Source organism: Haplochromis burtoni, unplaced genomic scaffold, assembly GCF_018398535.1.
Source record: "Haplochromis burtoni strain Fernald_Lab_line unplaced genomic scaffold, NCSU_Asbu1 Contig_441, whole genome shotgun sequence".
NCBI classification, from domain to species: Eukaryota; Metazoa; Chordata; class Actinopteri; order Cichliformes; family Cichlidae; genus Haplochromis; species Haplochromis burtoni.
This window is the reverse complement of record NW_024582802.1, coordinates 397,336-420,143: the sequence shown is the minus strand read 5'-3', so window position 1 is coordinate 420,143 and position 22,808 is coordinate 397,336. Positions and strand designations below refer to the sequence as shown.

Genomic DNA, 22,808 nt, shown 5'->3' with positions numbered 1-22,808 from the left:
TTCTTTAAAAGTGGGATATGGTTTAATTTAGTTAGATCTGCAAGCTTGGGAGAAACATTAATACCTAAATATTTTATATTTCCCGATTGCAGTGGTGTAGAAGAAGAAATATGGAAGGAGCAATTAATCGGAAGGACTGTAGATTTTGACCAGTTAATTGAGTAATCTGATATTCTTGCAAAAGAGTTTATCAATTCAATCACCCCAGAGATATTGGTTTGTGAATTTTGGAGAAAGAGTAACACATCATCCGCATAAAGGCTGATTTTATGTTCCAGGTTCTTGCATTTTATGCCCTTAATTACTGAAATCTGTCTAATTGCTGCTGCTAGTGGTTCAATAAAAATTGCAAACAGTGAAGGGGAGAGTGGGCATCCCTGCCTGGTGCCCCTCAGGAGAGAGAAGCTGGAGGATGTCTGGTCATTTGTTCTAACACAAGCTGTTGGGGAATTATATAATATTTTTAACCAGTTAATGAAAGAGGATCCAAAACCAAATTTGTTGCAAAGTTGCAAATAGAAATTTACTCTGTCAAATGCTTTTTCTGCGTCTAAAGAGAATATTGTAGTTTCTAGGTTTTTACTGTATGAGTAGTCTATCAAATTAAGTAATCTACGTGTATTTGTTGATGAGTGCCTACCTTTTATGAAACCAGTTTGATATTTTTTATATATCTTTAAAAGATGTTTGAGCTGAGTAAACGTGCTGAGTAAAGGTGCTGAAAATGTTTTTTTTTGTGCATGTTCAATGTGTTAGACTTGTACATAGTTGACCATATATGATTAAATAATGTTGAATCCTGGATATGGATTTGTAAGCAAGAAATTTGAAATAAGGGGGTAGGAACAAGAAAAGTGTAAACTTCATCCTACTCCTTTTCGAGCGCACGCATTCTGTAGACACATGAAAACTTGATGATTTTTAAGTTTTGGTTTTGTTTTTTTCTGTTGTTATTTCAATTATGTTTGCATGTTCGAAATAAAATTATATCTATCTATCTAAATTATCAGTAAAATGAGATACAAACTGCTAACACAGTTGCTCACCTTGAACCAAAATAAAGGTTATAAAAGGGTTTTTTTCCTTGAATTTATGACCAGCACCATTTCTGCTGTTCAGGAATTCTCCCTTAGAGTGTGGTGTGTCTGTCTATGTTTTTACAAGTGTTTGAAAACTGTTTAGTCAGTTCAGTGTTTTTGTTTCTCTTTGTTGACAAGCTGCCATTTCAGTAATTCCTTTGTTCATGCTTAATACCTTTGGATACAACCTGACACCTTTTATTTTATGTCTGTAGCTCAGTTACAATGAAAGCACAGCTGCACATTTGGAAACAGACCTTTGCAGTTCCGTCTGTTGAAGAGTGGCATGTAGATGATTGTGGGCTCCTTCTCTTTCCCCTCCAGCACATAGCAGTCCTTCGGCCAGTCTCTGTCCTCCAGGATCGTGTCATTTATCTCTGGGAAAGGCTTTTCCATCTCGGCCGCATAGTCTCGGGCAAGAGTCAGAGTCTGATCACAAAGCAGCAGTTGAACACAGTTTCAGACGCAGCACTAAGTACTATGTGGGCATCAAATAACACCCGAGGGATTGTGGCTGCTTTATTTTTTATCCCTCACCTTGAAACTTTCTAATAAGGCACACTTGAAACAGAATTTTGAAGTTTTAATTAGCGCCTTAATGGTTAACAAATTCTTTAAAGATTGTCAATAAGCTATTTCTCAGAACGAAAACAGTTCATTAGGACTTATCAAGAATTCTAATTGTCTACAAGGTCTCCCTCAGGTATTCCCATTACCCCACAGTCTATAGACATGCACATCAGATTAATTGGTGATTCTTAATTAATCAGTTAGCTGTAATTAGTTGTCCAACTCTTTGGTGATTTTTGAAAAATATTTTGTATCTCTTTTGCATTTGAGCATAGCTTCTTTCATCACTGCTTCCTCTGCCTTTCCATTCAGGTGGTGCAAATTGGTCTTGGATGAAAGTATGACCCAGCCTTAGTTTAAGGCTGATACACTTTGAAGATGAAATATTTGGGAACTAAATCATTGGCAGTTGTTTCTTCACAGTAAACATATCAATTAACAATGCATTTATTAAAAGAGGATAATTTAGGAAATTTATGTCCAAGTTTTGGTTTGGATGCTTTGCGGTTGATAAATGGTGTTTAAATGGTTAAAAATTTAATAAAATAAAAAAATAAAAAAATAAACTATTTTCCCCTAATAAATGAAAGCATCATATATAAACTGCATTTGTATTTACTCGGGTTATCTTTGCCTAATATTGACATTTATGTGATAATTTGAAATATTTATTAAGAAATCAGGAAAGGGGGCAAATATTTTTCCACACGGCCTCGTTCCACATGGCTGTGCACAGTTATGGCTGTTCAGTAAAGGGCTGGTTGCAGTATATGCAGCACGACACAGTTTCAGGAGAATATAAATATTTGTATTAAACTATAAAAATGATCGATTAGTTACACACACACATCTTACAGTACCTCAAACATATTTCCAGCACTATACTCCGGGGCTATGATGAGGTCAATGTCTCTCTTGTCTCCTAGAAATGAAGGGTACGGTACGTTGATCACCAGTCCAGCATCTATGAGCTGGAGTCTTTCGTTAGAGTAGAGGCAAGCTGGAACAGAAGACTCTGCCCAGAACCAGAGACAGAGAGAGAATCAGCTTTTCTTTCACTAGGTTTCTTCATTGCACTTGCAACCATTATGGATGTCACTGTGACCATTAACACTACAAGCTAACACAAAGCCGAGGGCTACAATCAATTTAAAATGACCAGTTAACCCAACTTCATGCATGTATTTGAACTGAAAAAAAAAACATGTAAACTGAATTCTCAGTGAATTCAAACCCAGGGGTTTCTTCCTGTGATGCGACAGTGCTAGCAATCCATTTTCTTCTGCTTATCCAATTCAGAGTCCCTGGACACCTTCAGCTCTGTCACCCCCACCTCCTGTCTTTTTGTTAGTGCCACTGTCTCCAACCCATACATCACTGCGACTCTCACCACCTTGTAGACCTTCCTTTTCATTCTTGTTTCTATCTCTGTGTCACAAATCACCACTGACACTCGTCTCCTCCCACTCCACTCTGCTAGCACATTCTTTTTCAGCTTGTCCTTCATTGTTTTGTCGATTGATTCGTATGGCTGACCCCAGGTATTTATTTCACTACCTGTAATCATTGACTGAGCTTTACATGTGTTTAACTGAATTTGGCTTGTCCAAACAGGCATTTGGGTTATCCAAGCTCCAGTGTACAGCTCTAACTACTTTTGTGAGGTGGTCATTCAGAGGTGGTCTGGGCTGCATACAGCCTCATTCATTTATTAGTAGGTATTCCAGCGTATCCTTGGTCACATTAAAGGACCACCTACTCAGCTGACATGTATGTCACTGTAAAAAGTGCAAAGTGGAAAGTGCAGTAGCTTCTGGACCAAGACAACCCATCAGACTAATTACAAATAAATAAATAAATAAATAAAACCCCAAAGTGAGTAATGCTTTTTAAGGTTGGAGGGCTTGATGGGAATTCAGGGTAATAGGTTGGTCTTGGTAGCCTCTTGAGCTTTGTAGATGTAGATAGATGCAGGTTTACAAAAGTGGACAAGTCCCACTTTTGTAAACCTGAATCCTAATTCAAACATTAGGATTCATCTACTCTGGGAGTAGATGAATCCTAATGTCAGAATTTCTAATCTTAAGTGTCACGTATGTCCAATAGGAATAGTATCACTAGTAGTCCTTTTTCACTTTGCCATGATTTTGTGTGAGAAATGACTCATTCAGTGGGAATGGGTCATAATTGTTGCTTAAATTGTCTGACTCACCTTGGTATCGGTAAAGGAAGTTTCCAGTTGTTCCCCACTTCCATTCAGCAATCAGGGGAATTACTTGGTTTATTAGGAAAGAAACTGGGAGAAATACATTGACATGAACAGAGTACAATAAAAACTGTCTTTTCCTCTCCAACACTGACAAGACTGTGTGCTTATCACCTATACTGTACACTGACCGTCTGTTTTGAAAGCTCCATCATCCAAACTTTGGCTCCACGTCTCAACTGCTGCCAGCAGCTCCTGACTCCACTGGTTAAAAAGAGTTTTTCTTTCCTCCATACTCTCTGCCTCCACAGACTCAGTCTTGCTATGATTTACCTTGTCTGGGAAAGATAAGAGTCTAATAGGTGCTGCGGCATTTTCAGATAGACATTTGCTGCATGATTACGCCATTACAAAGAAATGTCATAAATCTTTCACGTTCAGTTCTATTTTCCAACTTTTTTTTGGCCTGTAAATATCAGTAGCTACACTCTATTAATTCAGTTCAATTCAAATTTTTTATATCGTGCTAAATCACAACAACAGTCACCTTAAGTCACTTTATATTGTAAGGTAAAGACCCTACAATATTAAAGAGAAAGCCCAACAATCAGCTGACCCCCAATGAACAAGCACTTGGTGACAGTGGGAAGGAAAAACTCCCATTTATCAGGAAGAAACCTCCGGCAGAACCAGGCTCAGGGAACGGCGGCCATCTGCTGTGACTGGTTGGGGTTCTGCTCACATCTACCCAAGTAATGTTCTTTAAGACATTCTTGGAAACATTTACCTTCTAGGATTTTCTGCAGCTTATCCAGGTACATCAGAGCAGTAGTGTCCTTAACAGTTATTCTGGTCAGAGCTATCACTTTATCAAGGATAATCCATACGCGCAGGTACTCCTTAGCAGCACTGTCCAAATGCCCAGACACTAAAACACACACACACACACACACACACACACACACACACACACACACACACACACACACACACACACACACACACACGCTGAGCAGGTTAAGATAACACAGTCAACATACATGTAGCAGGTATGCTTTTCAAACTGTGATTACCATTCAGCCATTGAGGGACAAAGTCTCTGAGAGTCTCTTCATTAGATATCGCACAGCCTAAAATACCTGTACAATGAGAAAATGATTTTAGATGTTTGTATTTTACACCAGACACTGAAAATCTTCTGTATTAATATTTAGGAATGAAACCTATTTCTTCCTACAGATGAGGAAACATCTACATTGACTCGTGCTTTACATTATATTCCTGGCAGTGGAAGTCGCGTACACCATTGTTCAGTGCAGGCTGCCTCTATGCAATCATACTTTCCAATTAGTTGGTTTCATAGTTCTTTTTTGGCTGCTTTCCTCTAATGTGTTTTAGATGTATAAAAGAATGACAGTCACTCTCACAATATTTTACTAGTATTTGTCTCCAGACCGATTAACTGGAAAGTGCTGTTGAGTTTTCATGCAATAATTTTCAGAAGGATCTAAAGTTATCAGAGTAGTGAGAAAACTATTCTGGGTCATTGTGGTTGCACTGAAATTTGAACGATATTTTGTTAGCAGCGGACTGTTGCTTGTCTTGCTTGTTTTGTTGGCTCTGACTGCTGCATTTGACACGGTGGATCACGATCTGCTGATCTCTCAACTAAAGTCTTGTTTGGTCATTTCTGGCTTGGCACTTTCGTGCCTCAGGGATCTATTCTTGGGCCACTACTGTTTTCATCGTATCTCCTGCCATCAGGAACAATTTTTTCAAAAACACTTTAATTTCTGACGATTTTCCAGCTCTATCTAGCTTTGAATCACTCTGATAGCTCTTCAGTTGGACTCCTGCTTATTTGTCTTAGCAATGTCATAGATGGCTCTAAATTTGTCATTATGTGCCATTAATGAAATAAAATTGCAAATAAATAATTTATTTATTAAATGTTTTAAATGAAATGAATCAGCATTTAATTAATTATGTAATGATATATTTATTTAATTCATTTTGTCACTCCTGGCTGTCCATATCCTGGCTCCATGCACTGGCTTCCAATTGAATTTAGGATCTATTTTTAAATCCTTTTACTGGTTTTAAATCTTTAAATGGTCTGGCGCCTGTATATTTTTCTGATCTTCTGCAGCCATAAGATCAGACAAATGTACAGCAGCTCTTGTTCTCAGTTCCTAAATCGTTTTCTGGGCTGTTCCTACTCTAACTGCATGGGTAAATAGCATCAGAAAGATGTCTTCTCTTTGTTGGTTGGTTAATGGGCCACTAAATGAAACCACACCCCACTATCCTGAAGCTACAGTTTAGTTTTTCTGTATAAACCCTAATAAATAACAGCAAAGATGATAAATTAAAACAACTTACATTTTCACTAAAAGTCATGTGGCCTTGTACCTTCCTGTTTTTACATAACCTGCAGCCCTGTGAAACTGTGATGTAACATTTGCAAGCATAAGAAGAATATATAGACTGCACAAAATTACACTGTACTGACTTGGCAACAATAGAAAGCATTGAGCCACCATGTTGCCCTTTTGATACTGACAGTTTTGGTGGTTCTCTTGGTGATTTAAAGTGGAAAAGCTTCATCGGATCCGTACTTGAAAGTAAAACCAGCTACATATTCTAGGCATCATCAAACCAATCTCATATTCCCTGTTCAGCCTGTAAACACTCACCCTGTAACTTGACCATGTCCATCTCTTTCTTTTTCTCCAGCAGCGTTCCATTTTGGAATTTGCTGCCCAGGAGAGATGTTTCGATAAATAGACCCAACTCTGTGAATCCGGCCTCGTGGGGGCTTATCTCAAACCATTTTCCTAAAAGATGCGAGAGTGCATTATAAACCACTTAATAAGGGGCTAATCTAACATGTCTTTATGTATGTATGTACCTTCTATAGGTCCTTGAGTAAAGCAGTGCTTTTCAATAGCACAGTAGATGGGATAAGGGTTTGTGGCATTCCTGTTGGCCTCATCTGAAAGACACCGTAGGTCCATCTGATGGAACACCAGAGATTTCACTGAAAGCCTTAGTCTGTATAGCAGAGAGAGAACTGAATTTCAAATGAGAATTATATGAACTATAGTTTGTCTTTGTGCTTGCACTGGTACCTGTTTCATAATTCCAGCTGAAGTTAAGACCCCCCAGATATCAGCAAGAGAGAAGTGCTCTTCTTTTGCTCTCTCACCCAACCAATCCACAGCTTGCTCAAGTTTAACACTCGGGGAATCAAACAGCCTGGACACTGCCGCATCCATGTTGGTGCTAAATTGTGAGTCATTGTACAAGGAGGCCATGGACCTAACAGATAAAGCAAGTCAGGCAGGTGTATAAGACAGACGTCAATAGGAAAACATTTGTTGCAGATAAGGTGATTGCACCTTGTAGTGATCCCTTTGTTAATTTTTTTTTCTTCTTGTCTTCTTTTTATGTTAGACTTGATAATGATGTGTCTACCTGTAAACCTGTAAATTTGTAAAAGGCTGTCCATGATTTAGTGTCTTGCTGTAATCAGTGATTTTACCAGAATAAAACACTATTATTTGTTCACTTTTTATATTTTCACGACTTCTTTAGCTGGTTTCTGTTGCATTTGCAGCCTGTTTCACAAGCACATGCTTGTGATTTGACAGTAAATAAATGATCCTGAATTGAACTGAGGATCTCTTTGCTCATTCTGAGCCAAAGAAATGAACCAATAAAACTAATCATACTAAAACTAGTCCCTAACTGGTACAAAAAGGGGTGCTAGGTGCATGGAGGTGGTAATCACAAAATAATCTAAAAGAAATATAAATCTTATTACGTCAAGCCAAAAGCTAATTAACATGAACAGAAAAACATCCAAACATCCCCTATCAATTAACATGCATGTATATGCACTGTATATATATATATATATATATATAAAGAATTATATTTAATGTTTGTGTCATTGTTTATACCATGTAGACCCCGAAACTCCTCCTAGGTAGAGCAGTGTGTCCAGCAGATCTTCCTTTTCCATTTGATGGAGGGAACCCACCAGACCCACAGCTGCTCGCTGACCCCCACCTGATGCCAACAGAGCAATGTGGGGAACTGAGTCCTGGATGAAAATATGAAGGAGAGATATTATTTGATAGCTGCACTGCAGTTTTTGGATGCAACAATTAATAACCCTTTCACATCTTTATAGTAAATCTGAAGCTACAGCCATCTGTCTGTAACTCAGTTTGTCATAAAATGTCCAAACAGGAAAACAGCTAGCGGTTCTCTGCTTAAAGCCAAAAAAAATGCCCTAATAGCATCTCTAATTAATGCCAACAAAACGATGTGGGGAACTGAATCCTGTTTTCTTCCTGTATACTGTTTCTTGTGTTTCTCTCTGTGTTTTACTCCTCTGACTTTCTTTCTTTACATACATTTTTGCCTTGATTGAGTTTGTTTGTGTCTAATTATCTCCCTGGTGTGTATATAGTGTTGTTGTCTTTTCACCCTTGAATTGCTGTGCCTTATGGTGTTTTTTCCTGCTGATTTCTTGTTTTTAGCGTTCCATTTATCTAGCTGTCAGTCTGCCTCAGTATTTTGTCTGCATGTGGGCCCACTTTATGGACTGCTGCAATGTGGCATGTAAATTATATTCCTGACTCATTGTGCATTGAGATAAAAGATCAAGGCTTCAGGGGTGTCTGCTAGAAAAGCTTTCAAGAAATTTAGTTTTTCCTTTATGTTTTTGTTTGTTTGGTTTTGTTGGGTTTTTTCAGTTCTCTGTTATAGCTTGATTAGCTTGAAGTATGAAAACTACTTGGTCATATTTACCAAAACATCAATTGTTTTTTTAAAGCCCATATATAAACTACACCCTAAAGAACCTCTTTCCTCTGTTGTTGTTCTCCCTTTGAAGCCCATTTATAAAATACAACAAAAGGTACTGTACAAGACTGCCAGGAGAAGTCCACAAATCCAACAGAGAAGGAAACTAACATAAATGCAAAGAAACAAATTGAAAAACAAATGCATGCTGAGAAAACAGCTTAAAAGCACATCCTAAAAAAGTGAATGACAGAACTATAAATATACTGACGACTATTAACACAGATGAAGATAATTACACAAAAAGGAAGTAAACACCACAAAAAGACATGATAGAAAACCAGATATCAAATTAAAACAGCTGAGAACAGAAACAGGAGGACACAACTAGGCCTAAACATGATAATAGTGCCGGCCAGACAGAAGGACAAACAGACAGGGTGACACTAAGGGAGCTCAAACTATTACTGCTACTGCTTATAATAATTCATCAAGACATGAACAAAAACACAAGGTTAGAAAACCAAAACAAACTGGATCCAAAGCTCCTCACCAAAACCCATAACAGTTTCTATACTTTGCAATGAAAACAAGAGGCTATTAACCAGTGATGTCCTGTCAGAGAAAGCAAAGCAAGCAGTACTTGCTCAATGAAATCTAAACATCAGTTAAAACCAAAATAAATTAGTTTCTCTCTTTGTATCACTTTGCAAAAAGTGTTCTGTCCAGAAGCTTTCTCTTATCGTTGGCTCGTGTTAACTTTTCACTTACGTCCAAGTTATGTTAGCTTGACTGTAAGGCAGGCTTCCTGTCTCCAATTCCCTCAGAATCTGTAGCATCTCTTAATTTCATGGGTATATCTGGGTCCCATTAACAATAGTTTTAGCTGTGCAGCTGAGAGGTCGGCAGCTTTGTTGGCTAGCCTGGCATATGGTTTCTCATTGCTGCTCCAATGCTTTCAAATTAGAATTTATGAGAAATCACCTGGTTGACCTAATATTTATATTGCTGTTTTGTTAATAAGCCACCTTCATTTCATTTCATTTCCTTACTATAAAATACATTACATGCTTTTAAGTACAACAGTATCACCCACTGTATTTTCCTTTATCATATACTTTAAGTACTACACACATTTGGTGAAAAAAAATGTATGAGGTAAGTCGAGCTGGAGATTAAAGTCAAAGGGAAAAAAGAAAGGGGAGGGGGGAAACAGAAGGATGAGGAGACAGTTTCTATCTTACAGCTGTACAGTTGATTTCCAGAGTGTTGAGTGAATGCAGAACTATTTGTTTCCTCTTGTGAACATACTCCTTTTCACCAGCACACAGAGAGTGGGACTGACGGATAGGTCTCTGCAAAAACAATCAAGACAGAGAAGCACTGACTTCAACCCAGAGGTAAGATGACTCAGACACTGAAATGTGTTACACATATTGTATATTGTACATTCATATGCTGCAGCAGAGTAATATCATATGAAACCTTATAAAGAAGGCATATTCACTTTTTCCTCACATTTCCCAGGGAATATGTTTATGATAGTATGTATGAATGCTAATATGTTTCAGTTCATCCACACTGTATAAACGGAAATAAGAATAATCTAATAAAAGGCAATATAGAAATTTGCCAGGATAGAAATGATATACATCTGTAAATGCATAATTTCTATAATAATAACTATTCTTCAGGCTAGCTCCTTATTTTAAGTCTTCTTATATATAACTATATCACAGATTATTTGTATGTTTTGTATTATCTGCATATGTCTGTAAAGTAACTACAGTTATGAATTTTATTTTTTTTAAAAATACAAAATAGATCTAAATGGCACTTTAACTTAATAATTTAGATGTTCAATTACGACATAGACCATGCAACATATAGTCAATTCCAATCTATTCTCATTGATGCCTCACCTCAGACAGAGCTACATTGCCCTCCATGTTGTCCGCTGCCTGTGAAAGAATGACAGAATTCACAAAGCAAAGACAAACCACTGCATTCATGAAACCTGTTAGTCCTGTTTGCATGTTGCAAAGCCAACCTTCTTTTCAAATTAAAAAGTTCAATTCACCCCGCAGGGAAACTTCTTGTTTCTGTCAGCTTCCCTCTAGCTAAATTTGTCTGTGCAGAACAAGAAGTCAAACGAGCCCAAACACGCAGAGGAATGTTAATTCCTACCATGTGTGGGACTTTTACACAAGTATTGCCTAATATGGAAATACTATGGTAAAATCAAATGTCAACTTTTTCTTCTTCACTCACATTTTTCACTCACTATGTGTTTATACACCGCCCTGAAATCAATCATTATTTTTTTATTAAACTCAGTCTGTCTTCCACAGTGTGTCTGCTATCCTGTCTTCCTCCCATCACCAGTCTCAGCAAAAGGCTATGCCTGAGCCTCCTAGAGGTTTCTGCCTGTTAAAATGGAGTTTTTCCTTCCCGCTGTGCTTGGTCAAAAGCAGTTGTTTGATTGTTGTGTTTTGGTGCTATGTAAATAAATTGAACTGAACTCCCACATCTCCATATATACCAGTATTTTTGTAGGGAAAATAAAAATGTGCAGGCAGTTTCACCAACATCTAGCCTTCTTTTTAATGGCTTGTAACATAGTGGAAAGCTTTATTTTTTCTGCTTCTTTTGGAGAACATAGCAGATAACCAACGATAACCTTTGTCATGACCTACAGATATTTTACCCAAATCATTGTTTCGAAAAAGTTTTAATTCTGTTCGATCGTATCTAATAACTTTGATACATTTTTCAAGAATGTCCCTGTTGAACCATTGTTTTAAAAGTCTCATCTACACACTACCTGCAAACTTCTAAACGGCCCCTGTGGGGCTCCTTAGGGGCCTCTGCTTTGCTTGCTATATATTTGCCAAGTTTTCATAAGATTTCCTAAATTTTTTATGCTGATGATATTCAGCTGTGTTACTGTTTTAAAGCACATGTCCTTTCTACTGTATTACCGTGTTTGGAGGTACTAAAGATTACCCTGCTGTAAATTCTTTGCAGTTAAATGAAGAAAACCTGAGATTCTGCTTATTGCTCCTGACGGTTTGAAGATTAAAGCATGTGTTGGATCCTTAGGTTCTTTTGTCTTTTTTCTGTTAGTAAGCTTTGTGTTGTACTGGATGGTTGTGTCTCTCTGGGTGCGTTCAGTAAGCAGTTGACTCATTCTCCTTTTCTCCATCTGAACAATGTTGCTCAACTGAGAGATGCTGTGTCCTAAGCTGTAAAGGAAATGGTTATTCATGATTTAATTTCCTCTCATTTAGATTATTGTGTCATTGTAATTCTCTTTTTTCTGTATTAGGAAAACATCTTAAAATCTCCTTCAAATTGTTCAAAATGCTGCAGCAACAGTTTTAACCAGGACTAATAGGAGATCACACATTACTCCCATTTTATTTGCTCTCAGTTAAGTTTAGAATACATTTTAAAATTTGCATCTTCACTTTCAGAGCCTTGCACTAACATATATTGCAGACATATTCCTCCTCTCACTGTGTCAGGTCTTCAGGTCGTGCTTCATACTCACCTAAAGACTCATGGAGACCATGGTTTCCAGGCCGTAGCACCTACTCTGTATAATGCTGTCCTTTTAACTATTCACTCTGCTATGTCATGTTTAGATCATAAAACATAAAGATGTTATTTTTTACCCAGGCTTTTAGATACTCATATACTTTCTTTTATATTTTATTTAGCTTGAATTACAGTTTCTACATATATTTTCTTTCTCAGTTTGAAGCAGTGAACCTTTGTCTGACAAAAGTGCTATACAAATCTTTGAATACCAACTTGAGGCAGAACCCGACCTATAAATGACTGAATAAATTCAAATGTAAAATAGTTAAAGAACTTTTTTCTCCAAATACTTTACCCAACAAAATAAAGACTTTATTTAAATTACAACACAAGAAAAAAAAAGTTATGTTTTGCTTTGCAGATAAACGCACTGTTAGAGTGATATGAAGGACATTTAGATGTGAACATACAGAACTTGTTCTGCCTCCATATCAATTTCTGATATGTCTGTTTGACGTCAGCATTGTTCTAATTTACCATGAAGTTGCCTGATAGCAGGACATAAAAAGGACTTCTGAGCTAGATGAGAATCTTTAGTCTGCTCCGTCCACATCCAGCCATGTTGTGTGGATATACCAGCCGGGCGACTGGTCTGCTCTGTGCTTGTATTGTGATGATGGGATCTATGGGACTACCTGTGGACAACAGGAGGAACCTGTGGACAGTCCCTCAGCAGAAGAATCCAGCTCTTTCAGAGTTCAAGGTGAAGAAAATCATTCAGTCCACAGAAGCTAAATGTCTTCTGAAGCAGGTCTTATGAGTCCTGATGTTTCATATTTAATCATGTACAGAGTGGTTTGAGTGCTCTTGTTGTGTTTGCATTATGAACCAAACATTAAGATCCAAGAATGAGATAGAAAGATATGATGTTTGGCTTTTAATGGATGTGTAACTCATGATGTTCGTTATGAAACAGTCAAGATCCAGAAACAGTCAAACATTAAAGAGAAATTCAATGTTTTCACACATGTTTATCTAGTTTTTTGTCATTTTTTTAAATGGCAAATCTTTTAAAGTGTATATTTTAAAGTGTATATTTAAAATGACACTTTACATAGTTAATATTTATGTTGTAGATCCCAACCTTAAAGTTTTCTTATGTGCGTCCTGTAATACTTCCTTGTGTGTTGCAGAAGTATGTACATCAGTCACAGTCCTTATCTGCTGGAGAGCAGGAGTTTGTCCTGAGGAGGAAACAAGTAGTTCAGAAATCACTCAATAAACTGGGACTCACATGTACACTGGTGAGAAAACTCTCAAATACATAAGTCATAAGTCTTTTTTTCTTCCTTCCCTTTTTCTTTGTCAGTAGCTTATTTTTCAGTGCCAGCCAGCTTTTCAGCTTTTTTATATATACAGCATATATATAAACTAGAGTACAATGACATAAATTTCCGATCACTTTAAGATCTCTTGACTTGTCTGCTTGGCCATTTCCAGGAATTATTAAATAGGATAACATGCGCATTAGAAATCAGAGAAATCTGGACCAAACAGAGCACTTCATTCTCATTGGACTGTCTCATCTGTCCACTGGGTAACTTTATTTTTCCATCACCCACCTGTTTTTCTCTCTTTTCACCAGGATATGGTTCCTCACATTGCACTGTTGGGGTCAGGCGGAGGTCAGAGAGCAGCTGTGGGTCTGATGGGATCCCTCTTTCAGATGGAAAAAGATGGTTTGCTGGACACTGTGCTCTACCTGGGAGGAGTTTCTGGGTCTGCCTGGTAAACAAGTACAGACAGAGTCACGCTATACATAACTGGTTAGCTAGACTTTACTAGCTAGAAGGCTGAATAGTTCATTATAATGTGCGTGGGCTGAGTATTTTGTGGTCTGACTGTTTCCCTCAGGTCCATGGCCACCTTATACAGTGACCACCAGTGGAGCACCAACATGGACAATGCTGTGTCCAGGCTGTCGAAGCCTGGGATTGGGCTTACGGATGTTCTGATCTTTTTGGCCAAGAGGGCACAAGATGGTCACTTCTCTCTCACTGACATCTGGGGGGTCTTAACCTCTGGTTTCATCATGAAACAGGTAAGGCCAAAAGAGCTCAACTGGACTGATTTTATTCTGGAAATCCAGAAACACGGTAATGTGGCTTCACACTGCAGGATGTCTGTGAACTGAATAAATGAATGAATGCAAACATTATGCTAATAATGACAGAAAGGCTTGTGTCTCCATACAGCATACTAAAAGTCTGCGCTAAACCACCAGGTGTCAGTGTACTCGCTCTATCACAACATGATAAGAATACACTTTATTATGATGCTTTTAAAAAGACATAAATATTGTTATAACTTGCCCTTAGGTTACATCATAGATTTAACACAGAAGTCTAAATTAAGCTTCAGGAGAAGCAGAGACTTTACGCTGTATAGGGTAATGCTGCGAGCTACACAAATGCAAATCAGGGAAGTAAGATTACAGCAGAATTCCAGAAGACACACCTGATGACCTAAAATGCACCGACTTCCTTCTAAAATCCTCTCTGGTATAATTTGATTACCATAATTAAATTCTACAGATGAACAGATGAAGAGCAAAACGTCAGTATGAGCCTAAACCAGAATCAACCTTTTCTAACATTAAAAAAATCATTATGGGAAAAAAGAATGAGTAGGAGTGACGGGTGAGATGGAATCCAGTTCAGCGGGTAGTTCCTCTGCTGGTCCAGGGTGATTTTCCAGCTAAAAAGCCCATCTTCACTTTGTGACCATGTTGTCACATGCTCCATGTGACATACATACTACTGCATCCTTTCCACTGTGTCATTCCTGATTCTTCTGTCTGTTCAATGCATTCTGGGGGCAATCACTGATGCGTATGAAGTGACGCAATGCTCTGCAATGCAGCTGGTGTGGATTGCTCTCAGGTCATTGTTAGGTTATTAGGCAGTTACAGCAAGAAAAATGCAATATCACGTAAGAATTCAATAAGGTTTTGTCAGACTGCAAATAAGAGAGGTCTTGTTAGTTTTCATAATTTATGTTCCTAAAGCACATGATCCATCCCGGTCTTAATTTTATATTTATTTCATTTATCTCAGTTTAGTGTTGACGGTTTATTTATTTATTTATTTATCTGCTTCGTTGTTTTTGTCAGTTGGATGTCCGAAGTCTTTCTGAGGATGGCACAAGCATCACCAATCCTTATCCCATTTATAGCACAGTGAACAAAAACTGCTTGCAACATGATTCTGAAAAAGGTACTAAAAACAAACAATTACACAAACATACGTCTCCAAATGTTATTCATGTGTATATTGCTCTTCTTTGAGTCACTGACTCAGTCTTTTTGCTTCTGTTTTTCTGTGTTTGTCTCAGGCAAATGGTTTGAGATGACTCCTCATCAGGCTGGCTTCATAGATCTGGGTCTCTTCATTAACACTCCAAACCTGGGCAGCAGAATCCATGGAGCTGGTTCTGACGTCAAAGGGCCAGAACTAGACATGGTCACGCTGCAAGGTGCGTCCATCTCTTTGTCTGCTAGAAACACCAACTCCGCCAAACAAAGGAATGTAATAATAATAATAACTTTTATCTTGTGTCATGAGCATTGTTGCAAAGGTCACCAGCTGTCACTTTAAACCTCAGACAAAATACACTTGGCCAACAAACACTAAATTCATGTATTTTGTTTATTTACAGTTCAAATAGAGATCAAATAATAATTAAATGAACATTTGTTATTGCTGTTAAGAGGTCATGCAAGATGCTTTTAGATCTACTTGTCGGATCTACTGACAAGTAGATGCTTGTCAGTGTGATGCAGGTACCTGTGTGTGGCTCTCTGTGGAGCCTCAGGAATATCTGTACCTGTGTACAACTGCACTGCTCATGTGATGATACTGGATCGTGCAAAATCCTGTCCTCAGACTGCTGTACAGTGCCAAGAACCTCTCACATGTCTTCCACTATTCCCTTGCCCTAATATTATTTTTATTTACAGTTTTTCTCATAGGTATATTGTTCTATTTTTATTATTGATATTAATGTTTTCACAGTGTGTCTCCTTTGTGTGTCTGGTCTGTTCTGCAGGCTTAGTGGGGAGTGCTTTAGCAGACGATGAGAGTGTGGTGACCTATATTCTTGACTGGTTAAAAGGTAGAAATCTGAATGTGTCTTGTTATGAGAAAGCATTTGCTAAATGCATTTAATATGCAACAGTAGAACTAAAGAACTGTTTGTGTGTGCTCAGTTCTAGTGGGGAAGGAAGCTACTGATGAAAACAACCCTTTGGAGTTTCTCTGGACTAAAGGTACAGTCATTACATGTTACTATAACTGGATCATCCATCCATTTTCTTCCCTTTATCCAATTCAGAGTTGTGTGGCAGGTCACGGAGACAGACAACTATTCACGTTCACATTCACACCTCGAGTTTCTTTAGAATCGCCAGTTCACCCCATGCGTGTCTTTGGACTGTAGGAGGAAGCGGTCGTACCCAGAGAGTGTCCACACAGACATAGCAAGACCATAGAAAGTGTGGATTCGAACCCAGGACCTTCTGGTCACCCTAGCTTTTTTATTGCATTTGAAATTATTTTAATCTGAGGAAAAAAACAGGAAACATTTGACAAACTATGTAAATAAAATATTGAAAAAAACTGCTTTATAGCAGTTCGTTTATGTTTTAGAGGTTATATCCTGAGTGTGCACTTCATATGAATATCATGAGCAACCTGTAAACAGTGTTTTATCACAAGTATATTAAGTTTGGTCGGTGCCATAAAATCAGTCCTGATCAAATTAAATTTAAATTGAATTAATTTAATTTAAAGAGTCAACAACAAACCCAAAACATCTATATTGCTGGTGTTTGCCCAAATAATATGTGCCACAAGACAACTTCAGCTATGACAAAAAGCAATGGATAAACACCTGAAAGCTGTTTTATTGTACCAGTACCACCATTGCAGTTTTTGGACTCATTACAAGTGATAACAACAGACTCCTGATCTACAGACGTCCAGAAAACACTTTACTGTTTGCTTCAGTTAATACTGACTGTTAATGTGAAAACGATTCATCTAAAAGTGAACATATGATCTTATTTTTTAGAGGGCATCAAAATAAACTACACTGCATCATCTGAGATGAAGCTCTTAGAACTGCATAATGTGATCTTTAAGGACTGGTGTCAGAAAACTTTGGCCTCCTTACAGTCGTGGAGTCAGAATATGGATGAAGGACCAGCCAGATATTACGGTCAGTAATATAAAGTTTGTTATTGTTGATCAACACAGTTTTAGCAGAAAGAAAGCTGAGAGTGAGACGGTATGGGCACAATGTCTGCTGTGACTATTACTTTAATTCAATTCAGTTTTATGTATATAGCATTTCCATCTGTTTTTGGTCTTTACCAAATCCAGACTTAAAGATACAATATACTTCTTACTTTCTTTAAAAAACAGTCAGAAGCTGGCACATTAATGATTGTAAAATGTGCCTGTGCAACAAAAATGAATGAGAGCTTATGTAAGGAACTAAAACAGAACATTTATGAGTCACATATCCAAAAGAGTCAAAATCCAATACAAAACTGAGCCCCTGCTATGACATGCATTGACTCTGACAGCTCCATGCAGTTCACTGAAAGCGTCTTGGCAGTACATTGTCTGCCTGCAATGGTCAGAAAGTGTGGTATGGTGTATAAATGGTCAGCATTTTAGGTATATGATGTAATCAATACCAGTGGGACATTGCATGTCCTGAATCAGTCACACTGCTATCAAATTCACACCGATTTTCATCAGGCATTGATATTACAATGGTTTGTATGCTGTTGTTGTGTCGTAAATTGACATATTTACTGTAATAATCATTTTCTATCATGTGTGGTCAGAGGCTAAACAAGTCTCAAATATCTTTAAAATGTGTGATGGCAGAGGGGCATGCTGGGTATTTCCTGACCTCACTGCCTGTCACAAAATGTAACTATTTATTTTTCAGCATATATAGCAGCAGAATTATAAATTATGTTTAGGATGGCAAAGCAAAAAAAAAAAAAGAGAAGAGTACGAGGCTCAAAAGATGGAGTGCTGATGAGTGAGTAGTTTGTGTTTTGGTAAAAGATTCAAACACTGTCACCACTATGAAACTACGTAGTTATATTCTAAGGAGCTTTGAAAGAAACGTCTGGACTTCTTTAAGCTTTCTTGAAGACATTTCACCTCTCATCCGAGAACTTCTTCAGTTCTAAGAGCAACTGGTGAAGAGTCCCAGATTTAAACCCTGTGGGAGTGTCCCCAAGAGGGTCATGGACCCCCCTATTGATCCGCTACCTAATCACACGAGCCAAAGTGTGAAAACGGGTGTAGGTCACAATCAGCCAAGGTTTCAGGTGGGCCCATTGTGAAACCTTGACCAACCCTATCATGTGATTTCCTGAGGGCAGAAGGCCCAGGATGTGAGTAAGGCATCTGGGAAGGATCTCAAAACTGGATTATCGATGGCAGACAGTTAGTGTCATAAACCACCGTCTCTGTTCAAAGATGGTCGTTCACACTGGACATCGATTGCCTCTTTCAGCCCTCTTTCAAACCGTCTGTCTTCTCTGTCCAAAATGTGAACATTGGCATCCTCGAACCTTTGACCTTTAGATGCAGATGGACAGCTGAGTCTTGTCCCATCAAAGAGGCTCTTCTATGTTGTGCTTCATTTCTCTGATGAGAGGTGAAACATCTTTAAGGAAACTTAAAGTCCAGACGCTTTGCTTTCCAAGCTCCTTAGACTTATGACCCGGATGACCGAGAACCTTCACAGATATATGTACTTATATCATAATACACGTATGATAAATAGAAACTGGTCTGCAGGTTTTTGAATGAGGAATTCTGCAAATGAGTGTGCTTGTTTGGTATGGTGAAACCATCCAGTCGGTCTGTGAGGACCTGTGGTTAATGGGTTTGTGTCTTTTGTTCCATGGTCACATTACAGTTTGTTTTATCCCACTTTTCCAAGGACAAATCTGTGTTGGCTTTCTGGTAGGCTAGTTCAAGAAGATGGTGTGAGATAAGCAGTGTGGTTGATACCCTGAGCTCTGTTGTTGTCCACGGTGCAGCTCAAAAGCAGGAGTGATGTTACGATATGATCATGACCATCTGACAAACAGAAAATGACTCCAAATGACCACGATTGTCACATGGTGCATGTATTAAATGCAGATAGCAAGTTGCAGCTTTCAGTTCTTCATTATGTTGCTTGGTTTGTTTCCCCAGTTTCTTGGTTTATACAAACACTCATCGCACAGATTAAAAAACTGGAATGGGGCAAAACTGAAAACTTCCTCTACCAATACCCAGGTAGACTGATGTTCTTAAACTTTACCATACATTTATTTTTTAGAATACTATGTTTTGCTTGATAGATGATAAAAACTGGCAACTGAATGATATATTGTTATTTATGTTTTTTGGAAGATGCCAGAGTGCCATCATGCATTAGAGTTAAAGAGTTTCTGCAGCTCATAGATGCTGGTGTGATGATAAACATGCCCTACCCCCCCTTCCTGGGAGAAAAGAGAGACACTGACCTCCTTATTGCTCTGGAATACGGAGCTGACGAAACCTTCAGGGTAAGGTGCGAGCATATGTGATATGTCACGTAAATGTATCCACACAGCTTCAGGAAAAACTAATGTGAAATTCTCCACACAGACTCTGATTCTCGCCAGAGACTATGCAGCCAAACTGAAGAAACCTTTCCCAAAGTTAGAGGAGAAATTCCTGAAGGAGAAAGACTGGCCAAGGCCCTGCTATGTTTTCAAGGGGAAAAAGAAGGAGCCCACCATCCTTTACATGCCACTCTTCAACAGGCAGAACTGCAAAGGTTCATCAAACACACACCACACATAGAGAAAAGGAAAAAAAACATCACATAATGTCAGCCATGATCATCAGCAATTCTCTTCTGGTCCAGATGAGAACGAGTTCAAAGCAAAGATGAAGGAGTTCTCCACCTTCCAGCTTCCATTCAGCCAGCAGAAAATCGAGTTTTTGTTGGAGACGGTGAAAGCGAACATGAAGTACAGCAAGGACACTCTCCTCAGGGAAATAGCCAAGGCTGTCATCCGCCGACACATCAAGGCTTCAGATGGCGTCCCGGTGAGCATTTAGATGGTGGACACATCTTCCCCCATGCATGAGAAAAAGTACATAAACAATGTTTGTCCTCTTTTAATTTCTCATCATCCCACCCTAATCTATCCATTCATCGTCTTCGTCTACTGTTTTGTCTTCTTTCTTCCATCCGCCATCCTCTTATTCTCTTTCTTTTCATCTTCTTTCTGTCCTTCTGGAATTATTCTTCATTTTTTTTCTCTCAACCTTTCCTTCCCTTCCTTTTCTCTGTTTCCTTGTAGTTAATTTTCCTGTATTAGATTATTATGATATTTTTTATTTTCTTTCTTTCTCTCCTTCTTCTCATTTTCTTTTCATCATGTTTGTTCTTCTTGTTCCTTCATTTTCTTTCTTTTCCCTTTAATATTCTGCTTCATCTCATTTCTTTTCCTGTCATCCTCTTTGTCTTTTTTCCTTCTTTTCCCTTGTCAATTCTTCCTTCTCCCTCTTTTCTCCCTATATAGACTTTCTGTCTTCATTGTTTCCAGTATTATGCGTTATCCGTTAAAATTCAAACGTCATGCATCACACCAGCTTTATTTTATTTCTCGATTACTGAATTACCTCAGAGGGCACTGTGAGAGTGCATACACAAATCTCAAGGCCGGTACCCAACTTATTCTTTGAGAGGAGACTCCAGATACACACCAAATTGAACAGTTCATTAAATTGTAGTTTTTGCGTTACCTTGCTGACAAGAGAGGCATACAAGGGCTAAGTCCTCTTTGCTGTTATTTCAATATAATTGTGTAGAGGAGACACTAGAGGTCCCCCCATGTTCACTTATCCCAACAACTGCTCTAAAGTGCTGTTCTCTGTGGGGAGCTTAACACTAGTGAGACTAGTGCAGCTTTGTGTTCAGATTTGTAACACACGTTCTTGCACAAAAAACAGTGGATTCTGCCCCATCACTTGCATGAAAACAACCTTTTAATATCCAGTATGAGTTAAATGTCAACCTGTGACCCTTCAGCTCAGAAGTACGTGTAAACCTGCCCTCTGACAGCTAACAGGCCTGACCTGCAGCATCCAGTTCAGTTCAGTTTTATTCATAAAGTGCTGCTTCACAACAACAGTGACCTAAATGTGTTTTACATTGTACACTCATAAAAGATTCTTTTGCAGTAATTTTGTGTAAAATGCAACTGATATGTTTGATATAAACTGAATGTATAACAATCAAGTAAATTTGAATTGAACAGATTTCATCAGATTTAACTTTTTATATTGTGTTTTTGTAAGAAATTTATATTTTATTAAAAGAAAAACAGATGCAATCAAATTTGGGGCATGACTTCTTTTTGAGCACATTAAGCACAAACCTAGAGAGAAAATCCCATCGATCTAATCATCTCTGATGAGTAAACATTTGATGACATTGGAAAAAAAGAGCGCTTCTAACCCTCTGAGGTCTGTTTTCATTCCAGCTATGGTCACTGGCTTCAGATGTTCAACACTTTACTAGAGTTCTGAAAAGGAGGGACAAAGGTGACAAACAGGAAGCAGCTCAAGCCTAAACCTGATCCTACGACGGTTTTGAAGTGCTTATTATGCGTCTTTTTGTTTTAGCAATCACAACCGCCGTGAGGCACCAAGCAGGGGGATTGAAAGGGTTCAAGAATCCAACAATTCAGGGTTTAAACAGTAAATGTTTTGTGGCTCAATGTAGCAACTTCACATGTCCACAGAGGAATGAAATGCAATGACACTATTGCATTATTATGTTATACTGACAGTGCTTATATGACTTTGTGTAATGTCTTGTACATGTTTTGTTTTTCTCTGTGAAACAAGGTTTTTCACTTTGCAGTTATGGTGGTTTTAGAAAATTATTATTGTGATATCTGTAAAAATATGTTTACAAAGTTGACTGATGCTAAAAGTAAAACGAATCTCTAACTTTGTTTGTGTGTAGTGTTTTTTAGTACATTTGTTAACCTTTTTTTTATTTTTTATTATTTGCCTGTCCCATTTGGTTCTTTTGCCATCAGAATTATTGTCTAAAGACAAAGAAAGATGCCCAACGGAATTACTTTACCAAATGGACCATCCCAGCCTTGCCGTAATGGTCTATTTGATTCACCTTTTATTCTTTATTTTATTTTATTTTCACTTGCTAAATACGGGACAGATTTGACTGGGGAAGAGAAAGGGGAGAAAGAAAAACAGTGGGGAAGAGGGAAGGGGATAAAGGGCAAACAACAAAAACAAACAAAATAAGTAGACAAAACATACATATATCAATCACCTGGATCACCTGCTGAGAAAGAAAAAAGAGAAAACAAGCAGAAGAAAAAAAAGAGCAACATAATAAACAACATCACGATGATCTATGTGAATATAACAGTAAATACTAAATATTAAACATTATTGTGGAGCACATAAGATCGACAGCGCACAGTGTGT

General features: G+C 38.1%; 2 protein-coding genes and 1 long non-coding RNA gene across 6 annotated transcripts in view; 1 reads left to right on the top strand and 2 right to left on the bottom strand.

Annotated features, from left to right (window-relative positions):
• Positions 1-10,811, bottom strand: part of LOC102311041 (cytosolic phospholipase A2 gamma) — a 40,021-nt gene extending 29,210 nt beyond the window's left edge. The window contains exons 1-12 of the mRNA XM_005945674.3: positions 10,593-10,811; positions 9,915-10,025; positions 7,821-7,963; positions 6,987-7,176; positions 6,767-6,872; positions 6,552-6,692; positions 4,929-4,994; positions 4,643-4,783; positions 4,047-4,193; positions 3,862-3,945; positions 2,510-2,664; positions 1,337-1,508 (exon numbers count right to left, since the gene is read on the bottom strand). Of these exons, the coding sequence (XP_005945736.1) occupies positions 1,337-1,508; positions 2,510-2,664; positions 3,862-3,945; positions 4,047-4,193; positions 4,643-4,783; positions 4,929-4,994; positions 6,552-6,692; positions 6,767-6,872; positions 6,987-7,176; positions 7,821-7,963; positions 9,915-10,025; positions 10,593-10,706 (1,570 nt within the window). The 5' untranslated portion in view covers positions 10,707-10,811. The remainder of the gene's footprint in view (positions 1-1,336; positions 1,509-2,509; positions 2,665-3,861; positions 3,946-4,046; positions 4,194-4,642; positions 4,784-4,928; positions 4,995-6,551; positions 6,693-6,766; positions 6,873-6,986; positions 7,177-7,820; positions 7,964-9,914; positions 10,026-10,592) is intronic.
• On the top strand, positions 9,942-22,295 carry LOC102311566 (cytosolic phospholipase A2 gamma). 4 transcript variants are annotated; one of them, XM_042213416.1, is made up of 15 exons: positions 9,942-10,070; positions 12,831-12,976; positions 13,407-13,517; positions 13,859-14,001; positions 14,128-14,314; positions 15,386-15,488; positions 15,607-15,747; positions 16,321-16,386; positions 16,481-16,540; positions 17,344-17,490; positions 19,503-19,586; positions 19,704-19,858; positions 19,941-20,112; positions 20,203-20,387; positions 21,830-22,295. In XM_042213416.1, the coding sequence occupies exons 2-15, from the start codon at positions 12,833-12,835 to the stop codon at positions 21,917-21,919; spliced, it is 1,788 nt and encodes a 595-aa protein (XP_042069350.1). In that variant the 5' UTR covers positions 9,942-10,070; positions 12,831-12,832; the 3' UTR covers positions 21,920-22,295. The 4 variants fall into 4 exon arrangements, with proteins under 4 accessions (XP_042069350.1, XP_005945738.1, XP_042069349.1 ...); XM_005945676.2 differs by having other exon boundaries at positions 9,944-10,070; positions 12,758-12,976; XM_042213415.1 differs by having other exon boundaries at positions 9,956-10,070; positions 11,022-12,976.
• Positions 13,218-22,808, bottom strand: part of LOC102310735 — a 30,549-nt gene continuing 20,958 nt past the window's right edge. The window contains exons 3-4 of the long non-coding RNA XR_006052884.1: positions 13,836-13,998; positions 13,218-13,457 (exon numbers count right to left, since the gene is read on the bottom strand). This is a non-coding gene — a long non-coding RNA (uncharacterized LOC102310735). The remainder of the gene's footprint in view (positions 13,458-13,835; positions 13,999-22,808) is intronic.

Coding starts and splice junctions, on each gene's coding strand:
- LOC102311566 (XM_005945676.2), top strand. CDS start 12,797: ATGAGAATCTTTAGTCTGCTCCGTCCACATCCAGCCATGTTGTGTGGA. Junction 15,489..15,606: donor GCAACATGATTCTGAAAAAG/GTACTAAAAACA, acceptor TGTTTGTCTCAG/GCAAATGGTTTGAGATGACT. Junction 17,491..19,502: donor AGGACCAGCCAGATATTACG/GTCAGTAATATA, acceptor TTGTTTCCCCAG/TTTCTTGGTTTATACAAACA.